Source organism: Alosa sapidissima, chromosome 18 (assembly GCF_018492685.1).
Source record: "Alosa sapidissima isolate fAloSap1 chromosome 18, fAloSap1.pri, whole genome shotgun sequence".
Classification (NCBI taxonomy): domain Eukaryota; kingdom Metazoa; phylum Chordata; class Actinopteri; order Clupeiformes; family Clupeidae; genus Alosa; species Alosa sapidissima.
In genome coordinates, this window is record NC_055974.1 from 14,290,075 (window position 1) to 14,314,577 (window position 24,503).

A 24,503-nucleotide genomic window follows, 5' to 3' on the forward strand; every position below is an offset into this window, starting at 1 on the left:
GATGTAGAGCTTTAAACTTTTAAACTCATCCTATGTCGGTCAACAAAATGTTTCCTCAATTCTAATACATGATAATTTTAACTTGAGCATTTCTGGTTTTACATGCATCATGTCATTCTTGAAATGTTTTACAGGCTTGGTTTGCTATACATTTCACACTCCATTCTTCGAAATGATTGGTTGAGGTCCCTTCTTCCCCCGCCCTATGGCCTGATGATTGATAGGTATCCATCTCAACCTCCCTCCTTCTCTCCCAGGGCTATATTAAAACTCCTATCCTCCCCACCCCTTTTCGACACATTAATGTGTATCTACCTTCTATTTACTCGCTTGCTTTAATGCTCAGGATGGATTGGAACTCGTATGGTAAGATGTCATATTACTTCACAACTAGTGGTTGTTACCTATTTCTTAGTCTCTCTGAGATATTCAACATGTGATTTAGCGTTTGTGTTTGATTTCAGCAATGCAGGACTGTCTATGTGTATACCTAAGCAAATGTGAGTGGACTTGACAAAAGATTGGATACAAACCAAATGTAACCACAGAAGGAGGATACATTATACAAGTTCAGGAATATATCCCTGAAACGCTTAGAAAGAGTAGGACACTGCATACCACCACAAATGAATAATGTTTTTCATAATTTGATAGTTAAATAACATGTAGTATCATCTATTATTTTGTATCTAATCAGCAAGGTTCTGACTTTATTTCTTTAATTCTGTATTTCTTTATTCCTGTCTGTCATTCTGTCGTTTATTTGTTCGTTCGTTCGTTGTCAGAGATGGATCCTCTGGAGGTGCCTCCTCTCACCCCCACCAGTAAAGAGGTTCTGACCCAGGCAGTGAGGGCCAGTTTCGCCGGCTTCACTCAGGAGAGGAGCCGTCTGCGGTTCCCCAGGGGTACGGTTCCGCAGCGTCTTTGTATCTCTGAGATAGAACCACCTGCCCAGGGGACTGATACGCCTTTATAATTATTTGGGGATGGAGTAGTGTATAGTTCTGCTTGCAGCACATTTATTTGGGGATGGAGTTGTTTATAGTTCTGCTTGCAGCACATTTATTTGGGGATGGAGTAGTGTATAGTTCTGCTTGCAGCACATTTATTTGGGTATGGAGTAGTGTATAGTTCTGCTTGCAGCATATTTGTCAATATGTCAGTGTTTTTGTAAGGTATTTAAGTGTAATAAGGAATGGTAATAAGGTGATAAGGCTAGGTAATAAGCGCTATATTTGTTAAAGATAGTTATGTCCATGGATGACCATTGACTTCTACACTTAGCCTCAACTTGTGCACAGGTGAAGTGTGGTAGAGCTTATCAGTTGTTGAACACTAAAGGAATAAGTAAATTAGCAGTAACAAAACAGCAACAAAAATCTACTATTCTTCATGCCATTAGAATACATTCCTTTCATTTTGCCACTATGACTACCAAAACTTTGTAAACTTTCTGGGGTGACAAAGGAGAGGTCCTCCACAATGAGTCATTTGGGAGTCAAGAAAAGTGCTAAATGAATGTCATTCACGATCCTTCATTTGAGAGGTCTAAGTCAATGATGTTGAAGAGAGACCTTTTCTAATTTTTGTGCAAACTGTTCCTTCGGAATATAAGTTAGTTTGTAACGTAATAAATTCAACAACTTTTCTTTTTTCTATGGAAGACCCCAGCTTGTGGTCAGAGTGGCATGTTGACCACTGGTTAGACTGGTGCCAGGCTGAGTTCGGCCTGCAAAGCCTGGGGATGGATTTGCGGGGCATTCGAGGATGTGAGCTTTGCAGCCTGGACAGAGAGGGCTTCTTGGCTCTGATCTCTGACTGCACCGCAGGAGAAATCTTGTGGGAGCACCTGGAAACCATGCACAAAGGTAAACACATGGAGATAAGTTTCGACACCTGCTTTGTCTTTGCCAGAGTCAAAATGGACAGAGAGAAATGTTAGACGTTTTTTTTTTGCACTTATTAAATCCTGCAAGCTCCAGTCTGCTTTCATTACTTTTATACTTTCAGTACTTTAATAGTCTATTATCCTACCGCTGTGAAGCACCTGATTGTGCAGGCCCAACTGGATGACTTTAACATGGAGATACTGTATGTGTTGTGAGCAAACAAAGAAATAATCAGATTCAGCTGTCATTTACTATAATTTAATGATTTACCTTCCACTGATCATCTGTGACTGTATGTAGTTATATGACTGCTTCTGTTAACTCTAGTTCTATGTGTGTAATACAGAATGTGAACCTGACCAAAGCCAATATATTTGCCTATCATCCCCCTTCAGCCAATCACAATGCAGCATAGGTGAGTAAAATTGTTTTTATATTGCACCACAAATTACAATCACAAGCTTAACTCAAGGATTTACACAGTGACCACAGATCTTAAACCTTATGCCATTTTTTTCATGTTTAGGTGGATATTTATATTTATATAGGTGGACGTTATTATTTCAACATCATACAAAAAACGTGGTACATTTGCAGCATCACTACAAAGATAAGGATAATATACCAAAAAGCCACTATACAGATATTTTACGAAGATGAATAGATAAACCATTGGGATAGATCAGATAATGTGTTCTACTTGATATTCTAGATATTAGTCAAACATATAATACTGCATTTTTTTCCCAGACAGTAGCTCAGCCCTGTCTACAGACAATCCACACTACCAACTGCTTTCCAATCATGCAGCATCGGAGACTGTGCATCTGCTCTCTCTGGACACCGTGAGCTCTAGACACCATGACTTCACTCATCCTAGGGAAGAGACACACTTAAGAAAAGCTCAAGAGGTGCCATCGTCTGTACTGGACTACCATAGCATCAATGAACCAGGTAATGCAAATTCTCTTCTGACTGTAGATTCACTTCTTGATACCCAGTCACCATCCCATGTTGAATGTTATTCAACAGTGGGCCAGTACTACATAATGTTTTAATCACTGTAAAAATGGATTGCAAGAATTTCATATCATTCAAGGTTTGCAGAATTTTTTCAATGGAGAATTTTCTGAAAGAAAGATTTTTTTCCTCAAATTTTTATCACACAACAATGTAACGTTTTTCCTATTTGAATATATTTCATATGCTCTGTCTCATGAGTGTTGTCTGTCTCAGGAACAGGTCCGTGTGCTGTGGAGGTAGAGGCGCCGCTGTGCTACACCGAGGCTGACACAGACACACCCATGCTATGGGCAGGGGTCCACGAGGAGCTGGACTATGGCAGGAAGGAGGGTCACCTGCCGGACACAGCCTTCACCTTGCCACACTCCCACATGAGCTTCAGGGAGTTTGTGGGGGACAAGGCAGACCTGGGCAAAGCTGTGGTCCCAGCCGCCGTCTTGGCAGGTTATACTGGTAACACATAGAGGCGTCTTGTTGTGTAACTGCTATAGGTTGTCATGTCACACCATGTGATGCAATGAGGTTATTACGCCGAGTATTCTGAAGGATTGTCTGAGAAAAATGACTAAGAAGACTCAAAACAGGACATATCTGTCCTGGGTTTTGCATGGAGCTTTTTATTATTGCAAGTAGAATTTGGTTTTGGAATATGCCCACAATTACTAACTTGCCACTGCATGAAAAAATAATTAAGGATTTTATCAGCTGTTTACAACAGAAAGGTGATGTGGTCACACGCTGTGCTTTTTGAAATATTGATAGGGACCTTTTTTTTTATATCAGTGACTGTTTTGTAAACTCCACCTCTTCTCTCACCCTTTTCTGTGGCCTCTAATAGGCAGTGGCCCTATTCAGCTGTGGCAGTTCCTATTGGAGCTTCTGACTGATCGGAGCTGTCAATCATTCATCAGCTGGACAGGAGATGGATGGGAATTCAAACTGACTGACCCTGATGAGGTAACCACTGCCTGTTCATCTTAGGATCATATGTAAGCCTTCCAGATAGCATTCAGTGGTAGCAAGGCATCGAGGCATGTCCGAATCAAACTTTGTATAAAATTCTGCTTTTATTTTGCCTAATTTTGAAGGCTGTGTATATGTATCCTTCATGCTGCCTTCAATGTCCAAAATCCTATTGAATTATCAAATCAGCTGTCAGTATCTTGACAGTGGTGTCTTCACCATGAATGAAAGGACAAGTCTGAAACAAAGTTCATAGCTGGTACCTTGATGCCTGGCTAGCAACTTGCCTCCCCATTTTGGTCAGACTCATTGTGTTTTTTACCCTTTCTTATTATTGGGGGCCAAGCAGAAAACTGTGAACACCAACATTTGGTACATGGACTGAAGGTTCCAACTGTATGGATGCACAAACAAATTTGTGTTATTTGACCTCTAGGAGGTTCAGCTTGGCCCCCACATTGCCAATGTCAATAATTTACACTATTTTACAATCCATTACAATTACAAATTGACTACAAAAATGCTATTCCAGGTGGCTCAGATGTGGGGACGCCGTAAGAACAACTCGAAGATGAATTACGAGAAGCTGAGCCGAGGCCTGCGATACTACTATGACAAAAACATCATCCACAAGACGGCCGGCAAGCGCTACGTCTACCGCTTTGTTTGCAACCTGCAAGGCCTGCTGGGATATTCACCAGAGGAGCTCCATGCCATGCTAGACATCCGACAAAGCGAAGTGTCTGAAGGGTTCTCAGATGGATCAAACGGGTCCCTGTGAAGCTGGAGAATGCTGAAATGACATTGTTCAAACGTCGGATCCCTGTTAAAATAGAATGGATTCAACAACAACCAGCTCTACAGAATAAAGGGGCACCTGGAAATTAATATTATATCTCAATTATTTATTATGTCCAAGTTTGCTCTTACAATGCACAATTACACTTGACAATGGGACAGTGTCAAGAAACCACCTCAAGTATTGTATTTTGTTTTTTTTTGTTCATGTAGCCATCTGATGCAGAGGCAAACTGGACACTGAGAATCTGTGCAAAAACAAGTTTTAATCCGTAAGCAAAGACTATATTTTCATTTGCAGTTCTTTTTAAATGTGCAATATATAGTTTTTCAAGATCATCAATAACAATGTCACTCTAAAGGAACAATTAACTGTGAATTGTCATGCTTGTATGTACATATTGACAATAAATCATCACATGCAGGGTGACTCTACTAAAGGTCATAATCTACTCCACAGGGTTTTGTGTAGGCCTTACAGTACATCTGTATAGTGACTTACTATTATTATATACTGTACTGAGAGATAATCCAATATTAATATTATATTATTTGCATTCAGTCACAATAATGAGAGTTCAGCCTACAAAATGTAGTCGTTTGTTCAGTCAGCTATTGACCAGTGATTGTCTGGTCATAGAAGCATAGAAACACTGTAACATTGAGATATGGAGATGAGGACATGGGTTAAATGCTTACACTTGCAGCAAGTGTGCTGTTAAAGGCACCATTTTAAGTGTATGCACCCACACTTTTGATAATGTCACTAAATCACAAAATACCTCTCAACATCTGCCAAACCTCATTCATATTAGGCTCTATGTTTGTGCGTCAATATATTTGTTCTGTGTATGTCTAAATGTATTTCTTTGTTGTATGAGGACTGAAAAGATGTGTTAACAAAAGCCCCGTTGGAAGCTGAATTAATGGAACGTAATTGACAGACACTCCATTGCTCAGCGCCGGATTCCTCACGCCTCGGTGCACCTGAGCCGCGCTGAAACAGCGGCTTACATCTGATGCACATCACGGAGGGCCTGCATGAAACACAGCAGGCATAGCACCAGAACAAACACTACACTTAACACTGCCAGTGTTGACACTTGACAGGCATACAGACTGCTGTGTTACATGACTGACACCGGTGTGGTTTAAACAAAGAGCACAACCTTTGCCATATACAAGCTAAAAGGTCAACAATTGATTTCATTGTAGAAGCAGGCTTTACATAAAACAATATATCTGGTTTATGTCATCTTTAACACTTTACACGTTTACATGGTATAAATATTGTGTTTACAAGACTATTAAACATTTGTTTTGTTTCAGCTTGAGCTTTTGCTTATCCTCGTCACACTTCCATCTTGACATTAGCATGACCTCATTAGCCAGACCTCAGTTATTTCAGTCCTTCCATTCTCTGTATGGCAATGCTATCACTACATCTGATCTAATACATGTAGAGACGTTCACACAGCCTTTCTTTATGTGATGTCTAACCTGTAATTCTCTCGACAGACACCTTTTAATTCTCCTCACAGACAACATGCTTGGAAAAAAAATCTTTTCAGTCTTGTCATCGGCACATAAATGCTCAAATCTTTCACTCTTCTCCATCCTTCATATTCTCTCTCTTTTTTTTCCCCTCCACATGAGCGGATGAGCATGAGGGGGAAAGTGGTGGAAGTAATACCCAGACTCGGAGGTGCTGTAGGTGGGTGTCCACGTTGCTGTCTCTCCCCCTCTCTCTCTTTGTCTTCACATGTTCTCTCTACCCCTTTATTCTCTCTCTCTCTCTCCCCCTCTCTCTCTCTTTGTCTTCACATGTTCTCTCTACCCCTTTATTCTCTCTCTCTCTCTCCCCCTCTCTCTCTCTTTGTCTTCACATGTTCTCTCTACCCCTTTATTCTCTCTCTCTCTCTCCCCCTCTCTCTCTCTTTGTCTCCACATGTTCTCTCTACCCCTTTATTCTCTCTCTCTCTCTCCCCCTCTCTCTCTTTGTCTTCACATGTTCTCTCTACCCCTTTATTCTCTCTCTCTCTCTCCCCCTCTCTCTCTCTTTGTCTTCACATGTTCTCTCTACCCCTTTATTCTCTCTCTCTCTCTCCCCCTCTCTCTCTCTTTGTCTTCACATGTTCTCTCTACCCCTTTATTCTCTCTCTCTCTCTCCCCCTCTCTCTCTCTTTGTCTTCACATGTTCTCTCTACCCCTTTATTCTCTCTCTCTCTCCCCCTCTCTCTCTTTGTCTTCACATGTTCTCTCTACCCCTTTATTCTCTCTCTCTCTCTCCCCCTCTCTCTCTCTTTGTCTTCACATGTTCTCTCTACCCCTTTATTCTCTCTCTCTCTCTCCCCCTCTCTCTCTCTTTGTCTTCACATGTTCTCTCTACCCCTTTATTCTCTCTCTCTCTCTCCCCCTCTCTCTCTCTTTGTCTCCACATGTTCTCTCTACCCCTTTATTCTCTCTCTCTCTCCCCCTCTCTCTCTTTGTCTTCACATGTTCTCTCTACCCCTTTATTCTCTCTCTCTCTCTCCCCCTCTCTCTCTCTTTGTCTTCACATGTTCTCTCTACCCCTCTATTCTCTCTCTCTCTCTTTCTTTTTCCATCTCAGTTAGTCATCAGTGAGGGAACATTGGAGCACCGTTCAGTGGTTTTATATTCGTTTTATAAACAGATCTTCTATGTTCACATACCATACCAGTGTGAGTGAACAAGTTAATTTGCTCAGCACCTGTGAACTACAATAACTTTATGTACACTATGTGCATTTTAAAATCAATAGAAAAAAATATACAAGGCAAATAGAAGTGTGTAGTGAACTTGAATTATTTTTCAAATTAAAATCTTATCTCTAACTCCATTAAGTGTCAGTCATTGTTCTATTATAATCGATTTACTGTATTTAAAAAGGATCTCAACACATTAGGGCAATTTTAATGTAAAAATAATCAAATGATACCTGAATCCCCTTAATGTCACACACACCATTAGAGGGCACAGTAGCACAAGCACAGTCAGAAACTGACCCACCAAACAGGATGTAGGTTTGATATATATATTGTCCGTCAAGTGGACAGCAGGTCACACTGCGTGCCGTGCTGTGTAACAAACCACTGTCTCTTGGCCTTCTGGCCCCTGCAGAACGGGAGGTAGTGCTCATTCTCCTGTTGCGGGCACGCGGCAGTGTCCAGGAGGCACACGTAGCAGAACACGTGCCCACACTCCGGGCATGCCGTGTGCTTGCAGCCGTCCCTTGTGTGCGAGAGGAGGGCGAGGCACTTGGGGCAGGCGCGGAAGCGCGGGCACCCCAGCACCGAGCTGCCAGGCTCCGTCACCACGTCGCACGAGAGCAGGGTGCCCACCAGGTAGCAAGAGCCGTTGCTGCACTGGCCCGCCCCCGCCTCGTCGGGGAAGAGCCACGGGGCCAGGCACGCCCAGCAGAAGTGGTGGGTGTGGGGGCAGCGGGCGCAGCTGGAGAAGGGGCACGGCTGACCCGTGCTGTCCAGCGGACGACTGAGGATGCAGGAGCAGACTGGACACTGGGGACGCAGAAGAGAAGTGGAAAGGTGAGGGCAGGCAGAAACAGGTATAGATATGTATGCTTGAGTGTGTGTGTGTTGCTATTATGCTCAAGTTTTTCAGTATGTCTCTGTGTGTGTGTGTGTGTGTGTGTATGTGTGTGTGTGTGTATGTACCGGTATGTGTGTGTATGTGTGTGTGTGTGTGTGTATGTGTGAGTGTGTGTGTGTGTGTGTGTGTGTGTGTATGTATTTGTTTGTGTAAGTTTTCACCAGCTAGGATACCAGCAAAAAATTTTTGCAGTTCAATTGGAGAGTTAAACCCCATATACGTACAGTAAATGATCATATTCACCACTTTAACATAAGACAAAAAGAAGTGCATAAAGCCTTCCTCTCCATAAGAGTTAACAAAAGTCATGGTCCAGACAACAATCTGTGGGCGCATACTCAAAACCTGTGCAAAGCAATTAAAGGAGAATTCCGGTGTGATATTGACCTAAAGTGTATTGAAACATGATACCGAGTGTGAACGTATGTCTCATAGCCCATCTCGGCTTGTCCCCTGCACTCCAAAATCTGGCGCTAGTTAGCCGATGCTACCAACAGCTTTTTCAATAGTGGTGCTTCGGCATCGGGCTAGCCATGCAAATAAATCACTGTTTTACACCCATTTATGAGGCTCAAAGTATCTCCACACTTCATTGGTAGACTTCCGAGGGCCCTGACATTTAAAACGAGACATTGAGAACTTTGAAAAAGCACTGGTAGTTTACTTACAAGACGATTTATACAGACAGTATCTTCACGAAGTTTAGCGTTTGCAGCCATTCCAAAAATAATTCAGTGGAAATGCATGGATTCCAGTTGCTGCTACTGGAAGAATTCCATGCATTTCCATTTAATTATTTTTGGAATCTGATCCCTTATCATACCAGTTCATTCTTACTCGTTGCTTGACTTATCGTGACTAAATTCAAGATGGCTGCAAACGCTAAACTTCGTGAAGATACTGTCTGTATAAATCGTCTTGTAAGTAAACTACCAGTGCTTTTTCAAAGTTCTCAATGTCTCGTTTTAAATGTCAGGGCCCTCGGAAGTCTACCAATGAAGTGTGGAGATACATTGAGCCTTGTAAATGGGTGTAAAACAGTGATTTATTTGCATGGCTAGCCCGATGCCGAAGCACCACTATTGAAAAAGCTGTTGGTAGCATCGGCTAACTAGCGCCAGATTTTGGAGTGCAGGGGACAAGCCGAGATGGGCTATGAGACATACGTTCACACTCGGTATCATGTTTCAATACACTTTAGGTCAATATCACACCGGAATTCTCCTTTAAGTCCTCCTTTCCATTACATTTTTAACAAATCTTTAGAGGCACAACTAGTACTGAGGTTTGGAAGGATGCTGTGGTTGTCCCTGTTCCCAAATCCAACAGCCCCAAAACCCTCAATGATTTTAGACCAGTGGCACTCACATCAACTGTAATGAAAGCATTTGAAAAATTGGTGAGGTCTGAAATATTAAGGAAAACAGAGCATTCACTTGACCCTCTGCAGTTTGCTTATAGACCCCGTAGGGGGGTGGAAGATGCCACAGTCACTTTACTTAATTTACTTTTTAAGCATTTGGATAACAGTGGCTCCCATGCCAGACTTTTATTTGTTGACTTTTCCTCTGCTTTTAATACAATCCAACCCCATATTTTAACCACAAGGCTGCTAGAAGAGTTTGAGCTGAGCAATAATCTGGTGGGCTGGATCCTTAACTTTTAAACAAACAGGACACAAAGAGTGAGAGTGAATGGCACTCTCTCTGACAAAGTCTGCTCATCAACCGGCTCCCCACAAGGATGCGTACTCTCACCGCTTCTACATCCTGTACACAAACATGTGCCAGAGCAGGTGGGACAACAGCACCATAATTAAATATGCAGATGACTCAGTAATTGTTAGCCTGCTTCAAGACAGTGAAACAGGTCATGGTCCAGTCATTAATGACTTTGTTGAATGGTGTGAGGAATCCCACCTTCAATTAAATGTAGCCAAAACAATGGACATGCTCATTGATTTTAGGAACTAAATTAAGACACAAGAAATCGCATCAATCAAAGGTCAGACTGTTCAATGTGTGCAATCTTGAATTTCCCCTTGGGGACCAATAAAGTATCTATCTATCTATCTATCTATCTATCTATCTTATAAATACCTGGGGACGATAATAGACTCAAAACTCACATTTGAAACTAACTGTGAAGCGGTGTGTAAAAAAGGCCATCAGCGCCTGTTCTGTTTAAGAAAATTGGAAAAAGTATTCATATTCTAGTTCACATCAATATCTAAGTATAGTCTGAACCTGTAAGAACTTTTAATTATTTTTTAATTTAATTTAATTATTTTTTTTATTTAACTTGCCATTTCTTAACTCCCACTGTCTTAAATTGAATGATGTGTGATATGTGCCTCTTTTGTTCCCCATATGTGTGTGTGTGTATGAGGACTCTATACTGCAAACAAAATCTACCTCTGGGTACAAATAAAGTAACTTGAACTTGAACTTGTAAATCCAAACCATTACACAAAGCATAAAACCAAAAGTCTAGAAAGCTGGTTTAAACTAGATGGGATTGTCTGATGTAAGATGAAAGGTGGGTGTGACGTACAACAGCAGGATGTGAAGGCAGTGGGTGGTGAAAGATTGTCGAGGAGGCACAAGGCATTGCCTCAAATAACCTTTTTCGACTGAGAAACCTGAATGGGGTTGCTGTCGTCAACACATCCGGAGTTTCAGGTGGGGTGGCGAATCAGCTGTGCTATACAGGAGATCCCTCCGGACACTGCTCCACCACATGAGATATGCCACTATGTTTCTCTTTCACAACACAGAGGAAGTCCTGCGTTTCCACAGGCAGTGGCCAGGGAATACACACTAGAACTGCCACTGCGGTCATTCTGACCGTTTAAAAAGTTGCATGTACAATGCAAAAATACTGTCCTGACGGTTGAATACAGAGTTTAAAATCTAACGATCAAAATGACCGCTTACAGCATTTCTAGTAGATATGAAATTATGGCGCTTCTAGTGTTAAGAATACCACTTTATGACACAACAACCTTAACATGTCTGTCAGCAGAGGCAACTGATGTACATGCTGAAAGTATGTGTTTCCATGAATGAATTTCCAAATCTGTCAGCTAGTTTCATATTCAGTGTTAGCTGGAAATTCTTAGGTCAAGGTTTCCAGTTCATTTTCCAGTTTTGTGATTCACATGTGTGATTTGTGACGACACAGGATGCATTGCGTAAAATATAACCGATTTGTGAAACCTTCATGATCAATTTAATTGAACCATCATATCCAGTTATTTTAGACTGGACCAAGAATCAAATGTAAGACAGATCATCACATGTCAACGAGTATATGGTGGTGTTTTACAAATTAAATGCCTCTCTTCCTACAGTATATAAGATTTAAGAGCTTTCTTATATAAGATATGTCTGAGATATAAGATAGGGATGAAAGATGTGTAGTGGACCATAAATAACTGATTAAATAAAAGGTATGACTCAGAAGGGTCCACTGGTATCATGTAACATCAGTGTTACATTGATGTTCTCAGATCAAATTTGTCATCAATTTCATTTGAATGTCTGCTCTGCAATTAAGCTTGAATGCTATTCCTCAATTGTTTTAAGGCGCTTAGGATAAAAGGGTCTGCTAAATGAATACATTTTAATGTATTTGAAGTCCAATGCCAGGAATAAGCAATAACAGTAGGCTCCAAACATGAAAAGGCCATATGTCATGTTGTTTCACGAGAGATATGGCTCTCCCCTCTTCCACAAGCCTCAACTAAAGGAAAATGGATGGGCTGAAGCTAATGATACGTATACCAACCTCAAGGTGACTTAATAAACTCTGACAAATACAAGTTCTAGTGGCATCTGCGTCAGGTGTTTTTATCTCCTGTGTCTCCATTAGTCTCCTGGTCTGTGTATTTCAGGCCACAGTAGCTCAGCAGGAGGTTAATGTATTGAGCAAAATCCGTCAATTTAAGAATCAATTTTATATGCATGTAGAATTTATTCATGCAGCTTATTACAGCAGTGCAGCAGTCGTGTAATACAGGCCCCCACTGTGATTGGTTGATTAAATATGCACTTCTTACAAAAGCCACCTACCTGGCTTTTCCCATGACACTGAGGGAAGCAAGGGTGTGTGTGTGTGTGTGTGTGTGTGTGTGTGTGTGTGTGTGTGTGTGTGTGTGTGTGTGTGTGTGTTGTCTAGGATTAGAGACCGCTCCAGTGGGCATCTCTGGAGACCGCTCCGGCCGTGAATAAACAAATTACCTCCACACTGTTGCCTTTGGACTCATCGTATTTGGTCCAAGGGGCAAAAGCATTCTGGGAGTGCATTTTTGTTTTAATGGGAGATGTTCTGCTCTTTGTTAAATTAACATTGACCTGTTTCAATATGTCTGAATGTTGCCCGCCAAGTCTGTGATACAGAGCACAGTGACCTCCAAGACCAAGATTTCCTTTGCCCTCGCTACTTACAGTAACGACACAGTTGACACAGGGTATGTCATTCCACTGTGCTTTCGGTAACTCATGAACTGTGTGCACACTCAGCCTGAGAAGGGCTGAGCACAAGTGCTTCAAGCACTTTCTTATTTTCTCTTCTTCCATTTCACATCACTCTGATCTCAACATTATGCACCTTACATCCCACAGTGGAAACTATACTGAAGAAAAAGCTGAAGCAATCACTTAGTCTCATTTCCTGAATAAAAGATCAGTTAATGTTTCAAAGTGACCAACTTTCACAGCTGCAAACATTATACCATCACTGAATCAATAAGAACAACTAAAAATGACTGACGTGAATTATTGGTGAGGACTGAGAACATTCTACGACACTAACCCCGAACAACTTTCTATAAGCCAAATACAAGCTGTTGACTTATGTAACCCTGGTGATCTCTGTGATGACAAAAGCTACCCACCTTCTTGTATCTGTCTGGGAGCTCCTGGACGATGCGGTTGACCTGGGCCTCTAGGATGGTGGTCTGAGCTTGAGAGAGCTGGATCTGGTCCTTCGCCATCGCCCAGTCCCATGTCTCCCCACACACGGGACAGCTGAAGTCAAGGCTCTTCTGCAACAGCAGGCAGACACACATGGGCATGAGTGAGGAGCCAAGCTAACAGGGATTGTTACTTTGTTATGAAAGATTAAAAGAAAGAATACTACCCACAACAAAATAAAGAAAGCACTATAAACTATTAAAGAGAGAGACACACACAAAAAGTAAGCTTTATTTAGACGTTGTGAAATAAGTTTATGTTTCATGTCCACCTCAGGCTCATTGACATTGCATAGCTCTCTCACCTGTTTCAGGCAGATGTTCACCATGCAGATAACTTCTGAGGATTTCACCCTGTGACCACAGGAACCCTGTGGCTGAATGGTACTTCCTGAATAGACACAAGTTTGGCATGGCTGAGAGCATTCACAGCATGAATACAACATGCATACACTATAAACACATCCTCACAAACAGAAAAAAAGCTTTATCCTGGACTCCTATGAACTCATCAGTTTTGGTTGATGCATTGTTATTTTGTATGCCTGCTGAAATCTTTGCTTGTTCATTTACAACCAGCCATTTTAAATGTGGAAAATATGTGGCTACACCACAGATCTGCTCATGTGATGTCCCCTCTAGTGGTCAGGATCGGGAACCACTTCTGGAATGCACCGTTGTCCTCCTTCACAGGTATGAACAGATACTTTCTAATGTGGAGACACAGCACTCAAAAAATACTCCATAGAAATGCATGGGGCTAGTTTGTCACGCCAATATGGCCGTTGTCTACACATATCCCACCCCTTCCTCGGCAAAACGTCGACATGTGAATACATTGAGTCAATCATATGGTGTGTTTTGAAGGCATCGTGCCAATCATGTGTTGTGATCTCGCCGCTGGAGCAAGATTGGTGTCGTGAAGCCTTGCGCACGCGCAGTTCGACCCAAAGACTGTGCCCGATGAGTGCCCATAAAACGTTGGTATATGGCCGCCGAGTGGAGGGACTTGCCTAAAAGGACTTTGGTATGAATCAGAGCGCATGATGGCTTCATGACACAATGGTAATTACCTTTGGGAAAAACATCCCACGTAGGACAAAATCTACCTCAGATGAGAGCAGTTCTTTATAATCTGGTCGACAACATGAACCAAAATCTGTGAAGAATTGGTTTATTTTGTCCACACCCACAAGTTACACTCAGCCTATAGGTTTTACTACAGTCAGATATGAGTGCTATTCAGGTGGTCTACTCACCCAGCTGTGTCTTAGAGTGTCCTCTGGCTCTGCCTCTCAATTCTCCCTCACTGAGGGCTTTTTGCTGTTGTCCCATTTTAATACTCCTGGCCTTCTCTCTCAGCAGTGCCTTTGTGAGCCCCAGTAAGCTTGATAGTTTCTCCATTTTCTGTCTACCTCTCTGTCTAAATGTCAAAGCAGCTCGAGTGAGCTGGCTTCAAGCAAGTTCACCCTCATAGCAAGCTACTGAAAACGAGACGTCACATATACACACACACACACAACCCAAACAGGAAATCATACAAGTTTTTTTTTTCCCCTTTACCACAGACACTTTTAATATGTTCCGGTGTACATGTCAAAGATAGCTGAAACTGGTAGACCTTGTTTAAACTAGTATATGAAGATAAGCAATGCTGTCATGTGAACTGGCAGTACAAGATAATAGCACTCTTTTGTGAAAGAGTTTGTTGCATGAGGGATATGCCCATGGTATGAAGATAGCAACTTTTCTTGTCTTTCCAGTCCTTGTTTTATTGTATGGTCATTGAATGAATGTGTGTGTGTGTGTCACTGTGTTTCTGTTTCTCCCACTGTTCCGGTGTTAGGGTCTTCTGTTCAAAGGCATGGATCTCCTTTAGTTCTTCAGCCAAGCAGGTGTTCACCATTCTGGAAATGTACAGTGTGATCAGAAAGTATGGTCAAAACTAAATGAAGGCTGTGTTGATTTTGTCCAACTATGTGTCGTTCAACCCATCGTGAGAATGTGAGAATCTTGTTACCTGTGCCTCTGTAACAGTGGCTTTCCTTCAAACTGGGGAGACACCACAAGAACTTTGAAACTAGCAGCACATCTATTTGGTGAGGTATCTTCAACATCCTGTTGGTTGAAAGTAATGAAAACGAAAGTGAAATGATCTCTCATTACTAGATGTTTTCTGATGTCTTGTGACTAAAACTACAGATCCTCATTGATGTGCATTACACAAAACACCTGTATTAAAGTATATGTTCATGCTTGAATATTCACAAAAGAAACAAAATATGATGCATTTTGATTAAAACAAGTTATATTATTAATTAACATTATTTCTAAATTATCATATTACACAGCATGTAGACTTTGTGTTTAACATACTAATCTATAGATATATCTGTCTCTGTCTATATCTCTATAGACAGGGAGAGACATACATACAGACAATGTGTTAGCTTTATGTCAACGCAATGCATTAATAGAAATAGTTGAAGGTGGCATAGTGGTATGGTGGCTATGTTATAGGTGATGATGAGTTGACTGATGAAGGTGACAGTAGTGAAGGTGACAATAGTATTTATTGTATAACACTCTCAGTTAGAGTAACACTTACAATGTTAAACAAAACCATGTTGCTATGAAGTTTACACCTGGCAAATTATTACACTTTTCTGAGAAATCCAAACGCAAAGATGTGTCAAATATGTTGACAATGGCGTAACATGGTTGTGACACAGCATATTAACATGGAGATTTAGAAGATTTTAACACTGTAAAACTGTATGATCGTGCATATGCTTGCAATTATATGTGTGCTCATTATTATGCTATCAACATAGCGTTTGCAATCGGTGGACATATTTTGTTACATGTATCAAGACTGACACTAAAGCATACAGGGTCTGGGATCACATAGCCTACCACATGGACTGCTCCAATCTCCGCTATCAGTTTCTCGCGGATGAGGTCAGTTGTTATTGCCATAATCAGAAAGCAAATCTCTAAACGACTCGACACGTTACGGTGATATATTTTAGTCACGCTATTTACAATTTTACATGGATTTTTCTACCGGTTGGGCATGGTCGGAAGTCGCACAAATATAATACATAACAGCTATCCAATTGAATCTGGGGTTTGCACTAAATGACAAATAGCTTTCGTTTTTGCTCATAGGAAGGCGGGATCTAAACGGGGTCCTAATTTTGTGACCCAATTTAAAGTTTGCCTTGTTAATATTGCTTTTATTAAATATATCTCAGACTTAAAAAGCTTTGCACTATATAATTATTTACATGTAGATTAGTATAATCTAAAAAGAAAATGGCACTGGAGGAATTTACTTAGGAAGTAAAGCTATTGTTTTCTATTTATAGTCAGGCATAGCATGCGAACAGCTAAGAAGGAAATTCAAAACATTTTGCATCACTGTCACAGATCTGTTTTGTTCACATTGGTTTTAACTATTTTTTCTTTATTCTCAGATTGCTGTGTTTAATAACCAGTTTCAAAACTACAATACAGAACAGTTCTAGAGCAAGGTCTGCAAATAGTTTATTAGCACTACCTGTCAAATGAACAAGGGCATGTTTCGTGGTTGCTTGCTTGCTTACTGGAAATGTTAGCTAATATAAGATATGTTAGCTAGCTGGCTGGCTGGCTGGGGGATTAGGCAACTATGATAACGTTGGAGAGGTATTAATGATAAAATAGAATGTGACCCGATTCAAATAATTATATTTTGTATATCTAACCAAATGGTTCTTGAGGTCGAAAGTTTTTTTGGGGTGTACATGCTGTACTGTACAAACCCCAAATTTAAGGGTCGTATCTATATCGGCTTCACGGTAAACCCAGAACGAAGAATAGGACAACACAACGCCGGTCGGCACAAAGGTGGAGCGAAAAGAACTAGTGGCAGGGGACCATGGTAAGCATGTTTAGTCTGTGAGTTATTAGACTTATCCGCCGATGAATTTTGTCACTCCATTTTCTCTTTTCCTTCCTCTTCTTTGTCTTCCTCTTCCATTTTCTTCTTCACAGGGAAATGGTTCTCATCATCCACGGATTTCCATCAGACATAGCAGCTTTGAGGGTAGGCCTAAGCATGTCTTCTGGGAAATTAAGTTGCACCCAGTTTTAAAACCAAAACACAACCACAGGGCTGCCAACTTTTCAAAAAACCTTGGAGTGAGATTTGGTGGGGCCAACCCAAATTTTGCTGCGGAAATTTTTGTTTGGCTCATTCAGCATTATACCGTACAGTAAAAAAAACATACATCAGTGGTTCTCAGGTGTAGGGACCAGGCATGGACGGATTATGAACTTTCGGGCCCCTGGGCCCACATGTATTAAGGGCTCCCCACTAATTGTCGCATATGTGGAAGGGGGGGTTGGGGGTCCTCCCCCAGAATTTTTTTCATTTGTTTGATGTGATTTCCTGTATTCTGGTGCATTTTGGGGATGGCCAATACTAAATTCAATCAAATTCATAGCCTACATCCTGATGTGTTGATATTGAGGCAATGATTCCATGCAAAGGCTTGGGCTTCAGGGCCCCCTGACACCTTGGGCCCCTGGGTCTGGGCCCGGAAGGCCCGTACAGTAATCCATCCCTGGGACCAGGGTCCCAGAGTTAAATTAACATTGGTATCTAAGGGATCTAGCCTACTAGTAGGACCATGGGCGTCGGATGCATTCTGAAAGTGGGTGGGACATTTTAGCAGGGAGTATGGGGGTCCTCCCCCAGAAATTTTTTTTTGGACTAGATGCAATTTCCTGAATTCTGGTACATTTAACAGGTTATTTAGATACTTCTATATAACAAAATGAAGCCAGCCTACGAAATTAATAAAGAGGAAATCATGCATAATTTAAAAATAACTCAATATATAGGCTACTTGGCTACGCAATAAGGTTTCCATTATAGCACCGCGGACCTTCAATGAACGCATGAAAGGTTTGTTTGAAATCCCAACACTCTTTCAACTACATACGTAATAGTGATCATCAAATACCTCCCCAGATTTCAGTGCCCATCAGTCCCAACATTTAACAATATAATCAAACAGTCCAAAAGTAAATTAAATATCAAACTAAACCGAAAATGTCATGCTTTTGAAGGCCTACCAGTATGCCGCTCCAAGAAACGCATGTCTCAAAATAAAACTCGCATAAGAAATAAAGGGCTGTCTCGAATACAATCCTGCCCCTAAAGGCCTGTACTTTGTCTTAAGACCCCGGCCATAATTTGAGGATTTACACTATCTAAGTAGACAAACTGGCTTCAGATATCCAACAGAGTGAATACAAGATTGTGCAGTCGCTGTGGTTAGTGACGTGATGCTGTTAATGGGGAGTTTTACATAGCCTAGCGTAAACCTATCGGTTATTATTTATTTGGCATACCTGTAAGGCTTTTTACCTTATCAAAAGTGAGGGGGATGACTGATCTCTTCAACACTGCGGGGGATTTGGCGCTTGTCACTGTGTGTGTGACAGAAGAGGAATGGGAGAATGCGTGTAACAAAAAAAAAAAAAGTTTATGAGCGATTTACGTGCAAATGGGAGAATCCAATGAAAATGACAATGAAGCACTAAACAGATGCTGAAAACAGCACTGGTATTTCACACGGCAAAAGTGGGGGTGTCCAAACTAACAATTTTAAAAAGTGGGTGGGTGTTTTGTAAGAATTTAAGAGTTTGTATATTTTAACTTTTAAATGCATCAATCAGGTGCACTTTCAAAATAAATTCAGAGGTCAGACTTGCTTATTTTTATGGAAATATTTGTGCTATAGCCTAAGCTATTTTGCACTTCAGACCATGCACACACAGGTGGAATAGTTATGGTGATATTGCAATAAGTTCACAACCACAAAAACATATGCTACATTTCACAGTTCAGAAATGTTCAAAAATGTCTGTACATTTCAGCACTCCATGAAATTATGCAGAAGTGGTCACCTGTGTTATTCAGCTAGTTTATTTAAGATAATATATTGGTCATTGTAATAGCCATAACCTGACAATATAAGAACCATGATAGTGGGATAATCTATGGCTGAGCAATTTACAAAAATTTATGTAGGCCTACTGACAAATAGTTTACATTAGAATACATTATAATTTCGCCCCAATGAGGCTATGTAGAAATGTGTTGCAATTTCAAAACCGGATTACTCAGGAACCACTTATTGCACAGAGGCATGCTTTATATCCTCGTATTCGGTACGTTTGATGTTTATTGTGATATTGGGTTTGCCACGTGTTGTGTGAAGGGTTAGTGAAATATTAAACCGAGAGTAATGGGTGTGCACTGTGTGCAAAATGCAAATATGATTAGCCTAAATTGCACGTCGGTTCAATGTTAATTTTCTCATGAACCATTTATCACAGCAACTTGGCGCTAATATCATTGGAAAGCTTAGATTCCGCATGTGTGACCTGATGTGTGATATCATATGTATAGGTTTAGTTTAGTTGAACCTCATCTGCTAGGTATTTGACCTACCAGGTGTATACTTCAGCGTGAAAAATACTCAATAATACTCAAAACATACCTAAAGCCGGGGAAATGCGGGGGGAATGCGCCTGGGACGGCTTCTGAAGTAGCATTGCAAATGAGAGAAAATTTAGAAAAGTCCACAGACAGGGGGTGCTCTTGAACCCTCTCACCGTCTCTGAAAGCATAATCGTGGCTCAACAGGTAGATCTATAGATAGGCTAAACTCATTTTTCAGGCATCTGCGTGAGAAATCGGGGGTGTGGCGTGTGAGTGTGTGAAACTAATCAAATGCGTGTGTCTCACGGCCAGTGCGTGAGAGTTGGCAGCTATGCAACCATAAGTTTAATGGTTGAATGTTTCCAAGTACTTAGAAAATGCATGTTGTTTCTCTAAACTATGATATGATGCTTAGTTGTGTTAAAACGGTCTACATTGACTCACTTTTGCAGTTGTATTATTTTGTATTTAAGTGCAAATATGTCAGTTTTTCATCAAATAAGCTGACGTGTCCATCTCTGCATCCTCCACCACCTCCTTTGTGCCAGTTTGAGTGGGCATGGCAGCACCCTCACTTCTCGCGCCGGCTGTCGCATGTGGCCAAGCGGGTGCGCCGTGAGTCCAGCCTGCAGTTTCACTGGCGTGTGGTCTCCCATATGCTGCGTGTGGCACCGTGGAGCCGGCTTCCACTCACTGTGCGCTGGCTTCGGCCGGAGTACCACCTCAACTTCGATGCAGCGCTCTGGCCGCCCCCGCACATGCCCATCACCTTCGGGGGCGTTCGAGCGAAGAAGAAGCGTCCGGCCTCAGAGGCATGCCAGGAGCAAGGAGAGGAGGAAGAGGGCAAAGTCAAGGAATGCTGCAAGCTCTGTCTGGAAACTGTGAAGGTGAGGGTGAACTGTTTGGCATTCAAAAGGGTGCCAGCTGGTCTGTGCAATTCCTCTTCTAACACAATTCTTCTTCATAGAGCATACAGCTGAAAGGAACTCAGGAGAACACAGCATGCAAAACCCATAATCTCACAGAATAGTTCATACTGGCTCTGAAATATGCAGACCCTGAAAATTGCAGTGCGCTGCTGGGTGTATTGTTCCCCTTTGATATCCACTCTGGCAGTAATGTCTCAGTGCTTTTGTGTTGTAGACGTGGTGCTCTTGTCTTGTGAAGACTTTCGGTGGATGGCTGTTTGAGACTCCATTGCCCTCTGCAGGCCGTAAAAGATGGCTACTGGTTAGATAGAAACCTGCCATGGAACTCAGTCTTTGTGAGCTTTTTCAGTGTTTGAAAACTCCTCCCCTCACTCACTGTCTCACATATATACACACACACATACACACACACACACACACACACACACACACACACACACATATATGTGCAGTTACCATATAGACTTTCTCAATGTGATGTACTTTTACATGTACTGCACTCTGGGATTTTAGCGCAAATTGTGTGTACGACAGTCCTTCAGCACTCTTCAGCAGTCTTCACTGTTGAACTATCAGTGAACTGTCATGTGTTCACTGTGCATTGTGGGGGGCTGTGATCACGTGTTATGGGGAGTTGGAAAAATCTGTTGTGAGTGACCGTATAACAGTGGCCTTCATAACCGTCTGTTTCCTGTCAGTCTTCAGATAAAGTGTCCTGCTTCCTGCCATCATGTGACATGGTTTGTCATCTGATCTGCCTGGCCCAGCACTTCCTCAAATCGGAGCCCGGCCACCTGCTGCCAGTAGAGGGCAGATGTCCCGTCTGCAACCGCTCGGTGCTCTGGGGGAACCTCATTTGTCACAAGAACGGTTGTTACGGTGACCTGGAAGAAATGGCCACAGTCCCATCCTCCCAGGTATTTACATGAATCTCTTAAAGTAATCAGACAGGGGGCAGCTTTTCAGTGAGTGACATGATAATTTCCATGTCATCTGATTGGATCATTTTTGCCTATTCATGATTTAAGCTAGAAAAAAATGGTTCTCTCCCAATATCGGTGGGAATGTGCCTGAATAACAATATGGAGGAACCTTTCCCAGAAGCTCTGCTTAAAAAGTTCGCTTTTGGCTTAAAGTAGAGGATTTAGTCTGTCTGGCTTACAGTTGTGAACATGTGAAGCTGTACAATAAGTACATTATGTCTTTACTTTTGTTTGTAAGTTCCATAATTTAAGGTCTCTTTTTTTCCAGGGCCCTTGCATTGATGAACTGCAAACATGACCAGTGTCTTCTGCTCTCAGTAACATTTATGGAAGTAGTCGCTAAATGATCACTCATCAACAGTTGGCCTACAGATATCCATTGATCAGATAAAAGGGTTGGGTTTGGAAACTGTTGCGGTTGTGCTTTTGGCATGAGGTTAGGTAATGAAGGCAGAAGTCAGAGGTCTTGTGATTTTTGGTCAAAGTTCCTGTCATCACAAATGTTACTACATTTGCGGGTATGTAGACCACAGTAGCAAATTCCGGCTAAGGTGTGAGAACCCAATAAGACCAGTGTGGGGAAAAAACAGGCAGGGTCACAAGACTTTTAAAAACTTAACCATGAACACATCAGTACAATTTGTATTATACTTAAGAATATTTATATATGTTTAATAAAGCTGTGTGTAATGAATTTGATGTTATGTGTGAAGAATTTAATCTTTTCAGGGTAGACTAGATAGTGTCATGTGACTCTTATGTCGATACTGTCTGTCATGACACATGAACTCTAACCCTAACCCTAACCTCTATCCCTAATCCTAACTCTAACCCTAACTCTAACCTGATGGTAATTTTGATACCATAGATTTAATAGAGACCCAGTCAGAACAATAGTATGAAAAATCAGGAACAGAGTTTATTTACAATGATGCGCATCAAGGAAGAGACAGCATGACTTAACCTAAAGATCCATCAGCTGCTCTAACTAGACAAGGAAATAGTTAGGGTTTAAGTATCCTTCCAGGCTGACAGGAGATGGCGTTGGTCATCCCATCTCACGTGGACTACACTGAATCAGACTCTGATTAGTGGCAACCTGGCAATCCGGAGCAGATAGCTACTGACGCAGCCATGCAGAACAGTAAAACACTGCAAAGTCATAATATTCCCGCTTATCTCTAAATACAGTCACACATAGATATACACAGGGACAGTACAGATATCATACAGTCATTATAGAATCATACTTTTAGTATCAAAGTGACCCACTAATGATAAATGCAGAACATTAAACCATATATTGGAATATTGGACATAAAGCAGAACATTAAACCATATATTGGAATATTGGATATAATGCTCTATTCCACTTTCTCTCAAACCCTAAACCTAACCCTAATCTTAACTTGTTATGTCAAAAACCGAATGACAGAAGCCTTATGTCATAAATGTTTAGTTGTTTATGACAGGTTCATGACAGTGTGACATGTCACTCATATGTCAATACTGTCAAGTAAAGTGTAACCGAAGACTCTACTGCTTTTGTTTGATGTTTCATATCTGTAATGTAATATTTTTTCCTGTTGTACCTAACTCATACTTAATGTCCAAACTGTGTTATGAACCAGACCATGACTTCTCTGTACCGTTACATCTCGAGAAGTGGTCTTTCAAGGCCATGGTGACCATCCAAGCCCATTGTTCAGCCATCTTTAGGATAGAGTTGGGTATGAGGGTAACAGCCTAACATATAGTATGTCTTCTTTAATGTTACAGTTCATTAACAAGACATTAGACATTAACATTAGACACAACAACCTTGAGTTAGGTTCTGTCATAGTTAAAATTCAAATGTTCACAAGGTTCCCACAGGTGCTTGAAATTCATTGTTAATGTGCAGTGTTTCTGAAACTTTTACAGACCAGGACCCACTTTACAAATAAAACGGACCACCTCTCCCTAGGTTCCATTTTGAAGGAAAGAAAAACCACAATAGACCTACTTTAACAGTATAGTTATAGTATGTATGGATGAATGCTTTATTCCAAAGTGATGAATATTACCAAAGTTAAAAGTCTCCTGTTAGGATAAGTTAGGGTCACATGGTAGGGATAGCACTGATTAACAGGCTGGGCTTCAGTGATGTCACTGCGACTAATTGGGTAAAAGTATACTACTACAATTAGGAGACAATGAGATACTTGGTTTGAGGACTGAGGAGCAGGGCCTAGTTTCTCCCTCCTTTGTAGCAACATTTGTGTGATCAAGGCGCCACGTCACTATTTGATCAAATTAGCGCTGCGCAGATCTGGCTAAACGGAGTATGTATATTGAAAGATTGAGCCAGATCTGCGCAGCTCTTCAAGGTGGAATATGCCTGCTTATTTGACAATACCAGACCAGGAAGCCATGGAATTTTCTTCCTTTAAGATACGTCTTGTTATAACCTCTCTGTACACTTTCAAAGTTTACAATACTTTGGTTAGTAAAAACCTTCACCATACTACCACAGAAGTGTAATTATATTTTGAGCATGGTATAAAATAGTGACGTGGCACCTTGCCCTGTTAGCATCACTGTAAGGCCATTCAGTGATAATGCAAATAAACGTTCTTGCTCAAAATGCCACCAAAAAGTAATTTTGCTCTCAATCAAAAGTTTGAAGTTGTTAACTATTGTAAATAGACCCTAGGTTGTTTTTACTCCGGAGTTACACTTTAAGGCATGTAGAAATACAATCTGAAACGGTATCATCAGGTGGGAAAAAGATACAGATGATTATCATCCGCATAGCAGTGACAAATCCATGAG

The 24,503-nt window shown here is 41.3% G+C and overlaps 5 protein-coding genes across 8 annotated transcripts; 3 read left to right on the forward strand and 2 right to left on the reverse strand.

Moving 5' to 3' along the window:
- The first annotated feature begins 420 nt into the window (after positions 1-420).
- LOC121690221 (protein C-ets-1-like) lies at positions 421-1,942 on the forward strand. Its single transcript, XM_042070652.1, has 3 exons — positions 421-500; positions 786-905; positions 1,665-1,942. Exons 2-3 carry the CDS (start codon positions 788-790, stop codon positions 1,940-1,942), a joined length of 396 nt encoding a protein of 131 aa, XP_041926586.1. The 5' UTR covers positions 421-500; positions 786-787.
- Positions 1,943-2,698: 756 nt separating this feature from the next.
- Positions 2,699-5,122, forward strand: LOC121689777 (protein C-ets-2-like). 3 transcript variants are annotated; one of them, XM_042069885.1, is made up of 4 exons: positions 2,699-2,843; positions 3,126-3,365; positions 3,751-3,869; positions 4,408-5,122. In XM_042069885.1, the coding sequence occupies exons 2-4, from the start codon at positions 3,194-3,196 to the stop codon at positions 4,654-4,656; spliced, it is 540 nt and encodes a 179-aa protein (XP_041925819.1). In that variant the 5' UTR covers positions 2,699-2,843; positions 3,126-3,193; the 3' UTR covers positions 4,657-5,122. The 3 variants fall into 3 exon arrangements, with proteins under 3 accessions (XP_041925819.1, XP_041925820.1, XP_041925822.1); XM_042069886.1 differs by having other exon boundaries at positions 3,126-3,356; XM_042069888.1 differs by having other exon boundaries at positions 3,126-3,356; positions 3,755-3,869.
- Positions 5,123-7,311: 2,189 nt separating this feature from the next.
- LOC121690154 (zinc finger protein 672-like) lies at positions 7,312-14,802 on the reverse strand. The gene is made up of 4 exons (XM_042070575.1): positions 14,538-14,802; positions 13,584-13,669; positions 13,201-13,350; positions 7,312-8,212 (listed from the first exon to the last, which is right to left on the reverse strand). Exons 1-4 carry the CDS (start codon positions 14,680-14,682, stop codon positions 7,739-7,741), a joined length of 855 nt encoding a protein of 284 aa, XP_041926509.1. The 5' UTR covers positions 14,683-14,802; the 3' UTR covers positions 7,312-7,738.
- Positions 14,803-14,832: 30 nt separating this feature from the next.
- Positions 14,833-16,402, reverse strand: zgc:112271 (uncharacterized protein LOC553698 homolog). Its single transcript, XM_042070600.1, has 3 exons — positions 16,195-16,402; positions 15,299-15,396; positions 14,833-15,185 (listed from the first exon to the last, which is right to left on the reverse strand). Exons 1-3 carry the CDS (start codon positions 16,255-16,257, stop codon positions 15,050-15,052), a joined length of 297 nt encoding a protein of 98 aa, XP_041926534.1. The 5' UTR covers positions 16,258-16,402; the 3' UTR covers positions 14,833-15,049.
- A 159-nt stretch (positions 16,403-16,561) lies between these two features.
- Positions 16,562-22,389, forward strand: slx1b (SLX1 homolog B, structure-specific endonuclease subunit). 2 transcript variants are annotated; one of them, XM_042070580.1, is made up of 5 exons: positions 16,562-17,203; positions 17,317-17,368; positions 20,326-20,664; positions 20,921-21,041; positions 21,405-21,534. In XM_042070580.1, the coding sequence occupies exons 1-4, from the start codon at positions 17,031-17,033 to the stop codon at positions 21,014-21,016; spliced, it is 660 nt and encodes a 219-aa protein (XP_041926514.1). In that variant the 5' UTR covers positions 16,562-17,030; the 3' UTR covers positions 21,017-21,041; positions 21,405-21,534. The 2 variants fall into 2 exon arrangements, with proteins under 2 accessions (XP_041926514.1, XP_041926513.1); XM_042070579.1 differs by lacking the exon at positions 20,921-21,041 and adding an exon at positions 21,958-22,389 and having other exon boundaries at positions 16,669-17,203; positions 21,405-21,623.
- The last annotated feature ends 2,114 nt before the right edge of the window (positions 22,390-24,503 follow it).